Source organism: Aspergillus costaricaensis (genome assembly GCF_003184835.1).
Source record: "Aspergillus costaricaensis CBS 115574 unplaced genomic scaffold BO79scaffold_64, whole genome shotgun sequence".
NCBI classification, from domain to species: domain Eukaryota; kingdom Fungi; phylum Ascomycota; class Eurotiomycetes; order Eurotiales; family Aspergillaceae; genus Aspergillus; species Aspergillus costaricensis.
In genome coordinates, this window is record NW_020291864.1 from 12,625 (window position 1) to 24,839 (window position 12,215).

General features: G+C 25.7%; 2 protein-coding genes across 2 annotated transcripts; one reads left to right on the plus strand and one right to left on the minus strand.

Annotated features, from left to right (window-relative positions):
- Positions 1-4,506: 4,506 nt before the first annotated feature.
- BO79DRAFT_279137 (Zn(II)2Cys6 transcription factor) lies at positions 4,507-5,869 on the minus strand (the record flags this gene model as incomplete). The annotated part of the gene is made up of 3 exons (XM_025687951.1): positions 4,507-5,157; positions 5,218-5,665; positions 5,727-5,869. The coding sequence occupies 3 exons, from the start codon at positions 5,867-5,869 to the stop codon at positions 4,564-4,566; spliced, it is 1,185 nt and encodes a 394-aa protein (XP_025533938.1). The 3' UTR covers positions 4,507-4,563.
- Positions 5,870-6,190: 321 nt separating this feature from the next.
- BO79DRAFT_205446 (NmrA-like family protein) lies at positions 6,191-7,314 on the plus strand. The gene has a single exon (XM_025681852.1). The coding sequence runs from the start codon at positions 6,229-6,231 to the stop codon at positions 7,183-7,185; it is 957 nt and encodes a 318-aa protein (XP_025533939.1). The 5' UTR covers positions 6,191-6,228; the 3' UTR covers positions 7,186-7,314.
- Positions 7,315-12,215: the final 4,901 nt, after the last annotated feature.

Sequence of the window (12,215 nt, forward strand, 5' to 3'; positions counted from 1 at the left end):
TAAATTTCTATTTTTTTCTGAAAGATTATTACAGATTTAATATTATTTTTATAATGGTAGACTATCTTAGTAAGTATATAATATTTATTTTTTATATAAAACAGATCTCCGCACAAGACATAATCTGTTTATTTATTAATTAAGTTTATATCTAGATAGGGCCTCCTAATATTATTATCTCTAATTAAAAAAGTTAATTTATAGCTAACTTTTAGAATAAACTATATTAAATTCTATAGATTAAATTAAAACTTTTAATAGTATATTATCCACAGATTAATAAATAAATAGAAATTATTAATTAATATATAATCCAGTAACTTATTTTATTTATTAATTATTTCTAGAATAACTAGTTAGAATTACTATTATTTATTAATTTTATTACTATAGCTCTATTTTATAAATCTACTAGATTATCTCTATTTATAATTAAAAAAGCATATAAATCTTAAATATTATTTAACTAGACTTTTCTAGTAGATTTATTATTTTATATTATTATCTAAGATTAAGCCCGTGAGTTTATTTACTATATAAAATAGATCTAGATCTTTATATAAGATAAAATCTAGAAAATATAAAATTAATAAATATAATAAACTAACTGGTTTTACTGCTCTATTAATTTTAATATTAATAATAAAATTTTTATTAATATTTATAACTGGAGATAGAGCTAGTTCTTATAAAAATTATTAAAAAGCTAGTATAATTCTATACTTATTATTAATAAAATTAATAATATTTATAAGATTTATTTTTCTGAGAATATATATATATATTCTATCTTTTATCCTAAGAAACTCTATTTATATAATATATTTAATTTATTATTAGAACAGATCTAAGACACTGCTGTATCTATTAAAGTTAATAATTAAATAAAATAAAAGATTAAAAATATTCTAACTAATTATCTGTAATATAATTATTTCTAATATAAAATTAAATAACTAGTATCTAATATAGCTGATTATATCTAATATTTAATAAGAAATTTCAAGAATATTCTTTTTTATTTCTAGAATTATTATATAAAATATTTTACTTATCCCGGACCCCCCAAGTATTTTTTATAATAGTTAATAGCTGTAGAGACTAATAAATTTATACTAGATTATAAAGAAAATAACTTATCTCTAGCTAAGAATAGCCAGACTTAAATAGGAAAATAATATAATAATAAGTAATATCTCAGGATTATATGACTTTTATTTTATTTACTTTATTTACCTGTCTTGTATAACTTATTTATCTTTATATAATTATATATTCTTCCTGAGCTTCTTTCTTTCTTTTCTCATGCTAGAAATTCTCATTAGATAGCACCAAATTTGATTATTTGATCAGCTTCCACACTTTTTACTTAAAGATCTTTGTCTGTGATTTTATATAAAGATTATTTTTTTTTCTAGTTTTTATCTTATTTATTATCTGTAGTCTTTTCTATTAAATATTTCTTATATTTTATAATAGCTACTTGGACTGGAGATTAGAATATAGATTTTTAATAATAATCTTAAATTAAATATTTATTTTTTTTATATTAGAGATAAAGACTTATTTTTTTATTATAATTCTCTAGTTAAGATCTACTTGGTGAGATAAAAGTTATACTAATTTAAATTCTTAAATTAAATTATATATTTCTATCTCTTATTATCTATTACTAAGATAATATATTTTTAATCTATAATATTTTTTATATTATTTATTAAAATTACACAGAGATTATAGGCTTATATATATTATTAATAATTCTAATATTTTCTTTTGAATATTATTTATTTTATATTATAATTATATTATTAAAATTAATTATAATATTTCTTATAGAAGAGATTCTTTTCCAGGCTGATAATAATTTATAATAATATATAATTAATTAAGTTTTTTAATATTATAATTTTAGAAATATCTTTTTATATTATATTATTTATCTAAATTAAAATAATATTAAAATCATTTAGAAAGTCTTTAAAACTCTTATTATTTTATTAAAAAGAGTATAATTTTTTTAAAATTTTTATTTTTTAATTTTTATTTTTATAGATTTTATCTAGTTTTTTTATTATTCTTTTATAAGTAGCTGTGTTATCTATACTTTAATATTATAATAAGATTTTTTTTTTATATTTTTTTTAAATATTTAAATATATAAGCTACCCAGGATATATTATCTAGATATATAACTAAGTTTATAAGAAATTTAGATTATAAATATATTTTAAATTTAGAATAATTCTTCTTATTTTGTTTGTTGAAGAATTTAATTTTTAAATATATAAATTTTAATTATAAGATTATGTACTGGGAGGAGAAAGTAATAATATTATAAAAAATATTATTTATAATTTAAATATTAATAATATTTTATAATTTTATAATATATTAATTTAATTATCTATATTTATTTTATTGAACTTGTTAATAATAATTTTATTAATTTATTATTTATTATTTAATTCTCTCTAGCTTATTAATGAGATCAGTAAGGAATTATAATTATATTATATTATTTATTATTTTTTTATTCTATTTTATTCTATTTTATTATATTTTATTAGTTATATAGTCAGATTCTGTACTGTAGATTTATTTAAAAAACTATTTTTAATATTAGGAATTGCTTCTTGGTTCTAAAAATATATTATTTATTAAATAAAAAAAAATAATTACTATTTAAAACAGGATCTCAGAGCTTCTAAGATTTTATATATTATATTTAATCAGCAAGCAGCAACAAGGCTGGTTAGCTAAGTCCTCTAGTAGGGGCTTGTCCTGTAACAGTTTCTAGTTATACTAGAATCTACTAGTACTTAAGCTGATTAATCTAGTATAATTACTTAGATCTTTAAATATTTTTTTAATTTAATAGCTATTAATTACTGGTCTAACTAATTAAATTCCAGTAATTTTAAATATTTTTATAAAAATCTCAAATTTTCTATTTTTGCTGTATAATATATTATATATTAATTATTAAAATATATTATCTAATATATGGTATTATAATATAAATATTATTTATATTTTATATATAAGCAGTTATAACTGATATACAGGCAGTAACTTTTCTTGGTATTTATTATTTTTAGTACTTTTAATCAGTAACTCATGATATACTTTTAATTATAATATATAGAATATATATTTATATAATATATAATTTAAGGGAATTCATTATGTCTCTAATATCTTTTATTTTTTTAAAAATATTTATATAAGTATTTTTTATAGTTATATTATAGATTCATTTCTACTACTTCTATTTTTTAACTAATTTTAAATAAATAATAATAATAATTTATATTATCTTATCTATATATCTAGTAAAATTCTAAATAATAAAAATATATCTATAAATATATTCTCTAATCTTTATTCTGTAAATATTTATACTAACTAATACTTAATATATTAAATCCTAAAATTATTTTTCTATCTCTATTAGCTTAGTTTTACTAGTATATATATTATTAAATTAGATTAAAAGGGTATCAGGCTGATAATTATCTAAGAATAATTAATTTTAGATAAAAAAAAGAAAAGTAAGATTAAATAATACTATACAGCTATTTATAAATAAGTATAAATAAGTATTTCTGTAATTAAGTTTTTAAACATATAATTATTTAGAAATAATAAGATTAAGCACGAAGAATAAAACTAATTAAATATATAAAAAAGTATTTTTATATATTTTATTTTTTATATATTATATTATATACTATCCAGGATAGCATGATAGTCGATCTAATTATAATCCAGGATCTTAGTATATCTTGAGTATATCTTTAGTAATACATTTAATAATAAATAATTATATAATATAAGATTATTCTAAATATTATAAAAATAATCTAAAATTATATTTAATAATAATTCAGCTTTGTCTGAGTACTGTTCTTATTAGTATTTTCTGCCTGGCAAGTCCGCCTTACTAGTAGGTTAACTAGCAGGGGTCTGTAACATCATAGTCACTGAAAATTATTATTATTTCCTGCGAGTTTATAAGATAGGATTCAGTAATCCCTGCGGGCGGGATTATTATCAGGCCGGGATTAGTTCCCGCTCGGTATATAATGACAGCTGCCACAACAACACAATTGTCTGCAATAGTTTGATATCCAATTCAACCAACCTTCAGCATATACAGTACTTTGCACAACTACCCGATGCGTTACAGTGCGTCCCGAAACTGGCGCAACTGTTAGTTAACACTCTTTCACTGATTATTTAGCCCCACTGCCAAGAAACCTTTGTCTATATTGAGAGTTATTCCGACAGTTGCGCGGGTATTACGCCGTAAGTAAATTACATAATAATTTCGGGTGTGTATCAAATTGTATCTTCAGTATATGGGACACACCTAACATATATACTGCGTATATACTTTCATATCTGGACCATACGCACCTGGAACAAAATATTAATTACGGAAATATCCACATAAGGGTAAGCGTGTCATGTGATTGGGGTTTGAAAACGTGAATCTACTGTATATATCTAACATGTATGAAATGCAATACCGTTCGGCACTGTACAGAATAATACACATCAAGTCCTAATCAGCTCCAAGACATCCGCAGACCTCGAGATCCAATCTTGTTCCAGATTGTCATGCAGACTATGCCGGTACACATCCGGGGTATCGGCAGCAAACCATTCCTCTGGAGTGAGAGCATTCCACAATGGCGTATTGCTCGGCAATGGGAATTGCAACTCGCGTGCCAACAAGCCCCATTTCCCTGCTTCGTCTCTACTACCCACTGTCAAGCTGTCTATGCCGTCCCCGTCCCCTGGCTCAGGTGAAGGAGCGCTGACAGCACTGCAAAGCTTAAATAAGGCCAAGTTGAAACGTTTGATCTCCTCGATACTGACCCAGACATACGCCTCCGGCTCCTTCGTGGAGAAGCGGGTGAGGATGTTTGGATAGTAGAGCATTCCGAGTCTTTTACAGCTCGCAACAAGTCTGTGAAGGAGATCGGCCTCGACAGGTGGAAGAGAGGGTTTTAGGTGTTGTTGGAGGGATGTCACGCTGCTTTTCATCATTCCGGCAGAGATTATATGGAGCAGCATCGCTTGGTATGTTGGGATAGGCCATTTGCATGCAGGGGTTGCGTGCTCTGATTCGGAGCCGTCCCATTGTTCCTGGGCATTAGTTGTCAGTGAGTTGATCTTAACGTGGTGGCTTGAATCTGTGGGATATACCGTCTGTTGTCGAATAGCCTTCCCAAGCACATTATGCAGGTCGATCGCTTTGGATTTCTCCTTCTCTTCCCCACTCATCCACAACCCGATAGCAACCATCGACTGAACGAGTAAAGGAGTCTCATATTCAATAAACGTGCCCCGATGAATGAACGGCCACTGCGAGTGAAATACATCGAAATAGATGCCTATAAAGCGGTCTTCAAGTTCCGTGCGACGTTGCCTAGGTTGCTGGGGAATAGATTGACGGATCGTCGGTCGTGTGTCTGTCGCTGTCTCCTCCCGCCGCGCAAGCGAACACTCAATTTCGCGACGCTGGCAGTTGGCACATGGTGGCCCGCCATGACACCGGATCTTCTGGTTTCGACAATGTGTGCATGCCTTTTTGATTTGAGGGGTGAGCTCAGGTACGCCATGTACTCTCAGAATATGTCGTCGGAGAGTGTCGCTATATTCGAATTCAGAATCTATATTGCAAATCAATATTCGCAGGGGTGAACTTTTCTTACCTTCGGCCGAACTCGCGGGCACAGGTTGGGCACTGCAGAACCCGACGCCGGGTATGTTGCGCCTCGTGGCGACTGAGATGCTCTTTCCGTTGATATTTCGCGATGCACCGCGGGAACTGACATTTGTGTCCACTAGATACCATTCTGCCAGGCTATTATGACTACGAGGGCAGAGACCTGTGTAAGCAATCTCAGTGCACAATCGGAAATCATGGAATATTCCAGTGAGTCTCCGGGCCTCCCACTTTCCAAGCTTAGTAAAAATTCAAAGAGAGGAAAAGAAGTTTGGTGGTTCGTTAGGCCCTGGGATCCACGGTAGAATCTTGGCATCGCAGACCCCCTCGGCGTGCCCACTCGGAGCGCCCACTCTTTAGAAATCCACATTAATAAGCCATCAGAGGAGTATATTTACCTCTGCACTTGTTCGCGTTTTCAAGATATCATATCCCCCAAGTCTGTTAAAGCAGAAACAATAAAAATTCATCAACGCTTCCTATCAGCTATGGCTCCCTCAATCCTCATCGCCGGCGCAACGGGCAACACCGGGCGCAGCACGACAGAGACCCTCTCCAACCTCCTGCAGGTGCCTTCCTCGCCCCTTGCCAACTACCGAATCCTCGCCCTCACCCGCTCCACAACCAGCTCCATCGCGCAACACCTCGCAAGCCTTCCAGGCGTCGAAGTCATCGAACAATCCTGGACCGAAATCACTCCTGAATGGCTCCTTGCCCAAAAAGTAGTTAGAGCATTTATAGCGCCGCACAACAAAACTACCCAATTCGCTGACGAATCAACCTTCCACTTATCGCTGCGCGATGCGGGTGTGAAATACGTTGTTCGAATCTCAACGACCGCCGCGCATGTGAGCCCCGATTCCATTGCGTATTATCCGCGTGCGCACTGGGCGATCGAAACCCTTCTCGGGGCAACGGAGTTTGAGAATTTGCACTGGACGAGTCTGCAGCCAAATGTTTTTCAAATATTTCTCTTTTCTGCCGCGCAGTTTATCAAAGAGTTTCGCGAGACGGGACAGCAAGGGGCGTTGAAATTGATAGGGTCGAAAGATACCCCGGTTGGGGTTATCGATTCTGATGAAGTCGGTGTCGTCGCGGCGAATCTGCTCGCGCAGGCGGATACTACTAAGCACAACAAGAAGAAATACGTCCTCAATGGACCCGAGGAGATCACCGGGGAGGGGATTCTGCGTCTCGTCGAAAATATTATCGGGGTACCTGTCAAGAACGTCAGTTACCAAGATCGGTCGTGGCTTGATGATTTTCTTGAGGCGGAGTATATGGGCCCTGGCATCTCGCGCAATGTAGTTCTGTCTATGAAGCGGGCGGCGGAGAAGACGTGGGATGGAAGTTTCTCGACTGTTCCCACCAGTCAGGAAGTTCTGGAGCTTGCTGCGCCGCGGAGGACGCCGGAGGAGATGCTGGAGACCTTGCTGGAGGCTTAGAAGTGTGAGCAAAGCCCAGCTAGAGCAAAGCCCAGCTATAGGGCCGGGTAACTGGCTGTGCTTCATTATACCGTGACATATGCATCTGTGGAGGGTACATCCTCTTAGTTGGAGCATCGTCCAGTGAAGTGAGAGTTTGTTATTGAAGCACGGCTCCCAGTATAATATCATACATTTTGTTCAAAAGATAGACCGTGTTTAAAAATTTTCCGTATGTCAAGCATCTTCATTGCATAAATCGCGGCCACACCGGCCCAAATAAGTATACTTCTAGTAGGGAAATCTTCACAACGAGACAACAGTCAAATGATATCTGATTAATTTTAAACTAGTATTCTCTGATAGAGCTTCTTACAAGAAATACAGTAATATAAGTTTTATTCTTTCAAGAGATTATTATACAGAGTTATAAATTTTAAAAGATAATAATATTTATTTCTAAACTCAGTTAACATATATAACAGAAATTTAATCAGGTTAGTATATATAACCGAAATTCAATTAGATTGATATCCTTTTCTGAGTATAGTAAGTCTGATTAAGTTTATTAAATATTATATAAATATATGTTACAGTAAAAAGTATTACTTTAATAAATATTATTATAATAGATAATACAGTAATTAATATATTTTCTATATTTTTAATCTATTAATAATTAATATATAATATATATCTTCTAAGTTATATATTAGATCCAGATTTTTTATATATTCTAAGAATTATATATTTACTAGAATAATTTAAATAATTTAATTAATTAATTTACTCTATTTTCAAGCTCTGATTAGTTAAACTTGATATTTATCTAAATTATATAATTAAATAAAATTAAAAAGATTTAACTAATTGAAATCTTAAAATTAAATCTTAGCAATAACTTTCTAAAACATTAAATTAAATAAATTTATTCTTAAGAAATTTAAGACTAAGAAGCAAGAGTCACTGTTAAAAAAGATAAAATAAAGAAAAATAATTAATAAAAATAATAAGAAAGAATTTAATAATGTTTTTTTTATAAATATTCTATTATATATAACCTGCTATACGAATCTTTTCTAAATAATCTATTATTATTCCTTAATTTAGATAATATTAATAATTCTATTTATAATATTGAAGAGTCCTCCAAGATTATTTTTTATAAATTAAGTAAGTTCACTAAAATATATATTATTAAAGATTAATATATTTTTATTAATACAGAATTTTAATAATATTCTTTCATATAAAAAAACAGAATTAGAGTGGTTATACCTGACCGTTATACCTTAACCGTAACCTGACCTTAACCTGGCGGTCAGGTTAAGGTAGAAAAATCTTTTAACTGTCAGGTACAATGGTTAACCGCGGTTAACCGTTATACCTGATCAGACTAAAATCAGGCTGAAATCAGGCCTATTTAAGAAGGCGGTCAAAGTGGCAATAAATTTCTGCCTGATTTCTGCCTAATTACAGCCTGAGCTAGCCTAATTAGAATAATTAAGCAAAGAACAGTTAACCGCAGGTTAACCGCGAATGATATATATATTTTCTATACCTGACTGTTAACCTGATAAAAAGGGCTAGGCCCTGTCAGCCATCTGGAATCAGAATATCTATATTCTGATCTGTCTAGTTCTAGATCTTGATCTGGAGATATCTATAAGAAAAATAGAAATCTCTAGAGTAGTAAAAGAGTTTACTGAAATTATAAAGAAAAACTCTTAGAAAAGTTATTTATAAAAAGAACTAATCTATTTATAAATTAAATAATTCTTTTTTTAATAAATTTAATTTCTTTATTAATTATTATATTTTATATAGTTCTTCTGGCTTCTTAGCCTGTTATAATTTTAAATTTATTCTCTTTTAAAATATTTATTAGATAATAGACTGGTAATATATAATAATTATAATAAATTAATAAATATTTTTAGTTATTATAAAGATATTATTTAAGCTAACATTATTAACTAATTAATTAAATATATTAAAAAACTAATAATCTAGAGTATAGAAATATAATATATTATTTTTTAATAAAATATAATAACAAATAATAAGATTAAGATTAATTTTAAATAAATTAAATAATTTATTAATATCTAACTCCTATCTTCTTAAGTATTTATTATAATATTTTTATTTATATTAATATTAATATTAGTATCAGTACTAGTTTAAGATCTGATTAATATAAAAAAACTAAAGTTATTAATATCTATAAGTTTTAATAGAAAGAATAAAAATAAATTCTTAAATTAATTTAATAATATATAAATAAAGATTAAGATTAATTAATAATTTATTAATATATCAGCTGAACAGGCTTAATATATATTTATATTTTTAAATAAAAAAGTTAAAATAAAGATTAATTTATAAATAAAAATTAATTATAAGACTCTATTCTTCTTAATTACAGTTTTAATTAATTATTTTAAATTAATTTATAAGGATCCAGTTTAACAGGAAAAAGTTATTAATAAGTTATTTATTCTTAAATAAAGAAATTAAATAATTAATAATCTTCTGGTAGAAGTTAACAGTCTGTTAATTAAGATTAAAGAATATAATTAAAAAAATTTAAATAAAAAGAATTTTTTATATTAAGCTTTAAATAATAATATCTGTTAATAGATAATAGATATTAAATAAAAATCAGATTTTAAAAATTTTTATTAATAAATTAAACAGATAGCTGATAAACTCATAAAAATAAATTAATTTTTAAAAAAATAATTAAAATATTTAAATACCTGGACAGGTAGCACTTCTAAAAAAATAATTATAAATAATATTATAAATTAAAAATCTATAGTAGTAAGTACAGGATCTGCTTAATAAATTTAATAAATATTAAAAAAAATATTAATTAAATATTATAAGATAAGATTCTACTTATACTACAGGTTCTTAAAATATTATATTACTAGATATTTTTATTTTTTACTATAGTACTTCTAAAACTTAAAAAATAAAGTTTATTAAAATTTATTTAAAAATAATCTAGCTAATAAAGCTAGCTAGATATTAAAAAATCTAGTTATTTAATAATTTCTAGTTCTGGAAAAAATATAACTCTTCTAGATTATTATCTAGAAAGATATATATTAATTAATTATAATTATAAAAAATTTAAAAAAAAGATTTAAGGATTTAAAGGCCACTATACCTTCTTTATATTAAGATTAATTAATAGAATTTATTTTATGAATATTTTAATTAATATTAATTATATATTTTACATGATAATCAGCTAGAATTTTATAAATAAAAATAAACTAAAGTATATCTTTATTAAATTTTAAAGTAATAAGAATTTGAGAGAAGGGAAGCCTATATAATTAAATTAATAAAAATATTATTAAATATAAATAAAAATTTATAAAAATATATATATTTTTATATTCTGCCATGCATATATAAATATAATATTATATTAAAATTTCTATAAATAAAATACTAGAATATAATATTTTAAATTAAGAATTTTATACTTAATATCCAGAGTATGGGGGTGGAAGTATAATATAAATAAAAATAAAATTATTTTTTAATATTACTTATAATTTCTGTTAATGTATGGTATACTTAAAAAAATTAAAAAAAGAAAAAAGACTTAGTAAAGTTATTTATAATAAATCTGATAGATATTAATAAAGTTTTTTATAAACTTAACTAGTTAAAAATTTTTATAAAAATAGAAAGCAAGCTACCAGACTTTTATTATAAATATTTAAATATTTTTAAAAAAATAATAACAGATATTTTACTATTTTATTATTCAGGGGTAGATTATGTTATTAAAATAATTAAAGATATTAAAAAAAAGAAAAAAAAGATTTTTTAAGATTTTTTCTATTAAATAAACTAATTAGAACTTTTAGTATTATAGAAGATCCTGATTAATCTTTTAGAAAAAAGATTTATAAGAATTAGTAATTCTTTAGTAGCTGTACTCATGCTGTTTATCTTAAAATTTAATAATAATTTATATTTTTATATAAATTACTAAGTATTTAATTAAATAATTATAAAAAATTAGTATCTCTTACTATTTATTTAAGAAACTTTTTAATATATTTTAAAGATTTATTATTATACTAAATTAAATATTATTCAGATCTTCTATTATATCTGAATTAAAGAAGAAGATAAATAGAAAACTATATTTTATATTTATTTTAAATTATTTAAATAATTAGTAGTCCTGTTCAGGCTTGTTAACTATTTAAATATATTTTAATAATATATTAATTAAATCTTACAGGAATTCTTTAATAAATTCTATTTTATTTATATTAATAATATTTTTATTTTTATAGATAAAAATCTAATTATATACTGTATCTAGGTACAGCAAGTACTGGAACACTTATAGAATATTAGTCTTTAAGTAAATATTAATAAATATAAATTTAAGATGACCACTATAAAATATCTGAAATTTATTATTAAGATAAAAAAAGAGATTTATATAGATTTTATTAAGATCTAGACTATACAGAACTAGAAGATATTAAAAATTATTTATAATATTAGAATTTTTTTAGAATTTATTAATTTTTATTAGCAGTTTTTTAAAAACTGAAGAATCTATTTAGAATTTTTAATATAACTTATTAAAAAAAATATTAAGTTTAGTTAAATATTAGAAATTTAAAAAATATTTAAAATTCTTAAAAAGATTTTTACTACTGCCCCTATTCTTATATATTAAAATCTTAAATAAGAAATATTAATAAAAATTAATTTTTTTAGATAATATACAGGAGGAATACTGTTTCAGTAAAATAATTAAGAAACTTTTTATCTGATAATATATTTTTTAAAGAAAAATCTATCTACAGAGTATAATTATTAGATTTATAATAAGAAATTACTGGTAATTATCTAAGTTTTATAAAAATAAAAGATAGAGCTTATTATATTTTTTTATTTTAAAATTTTTAGTAATTATTAGAATTTAAAATACTTTATAATCTAACAGTGGTTTATAAAGTAATAGATATATTAAATCTAGTTTTTAAACTATTTTAATTTTA

Bases quoted from the DNA above. Each gene is read 5' to 3' on its own strand.
- BO79DRAFT_205446 (XM_025681852.1), top strand. From the start codon at position 6,229: ATGGCTCCCTCAATCCTCATCGCCGGCGCAACGGGCAACACCGGGCGC.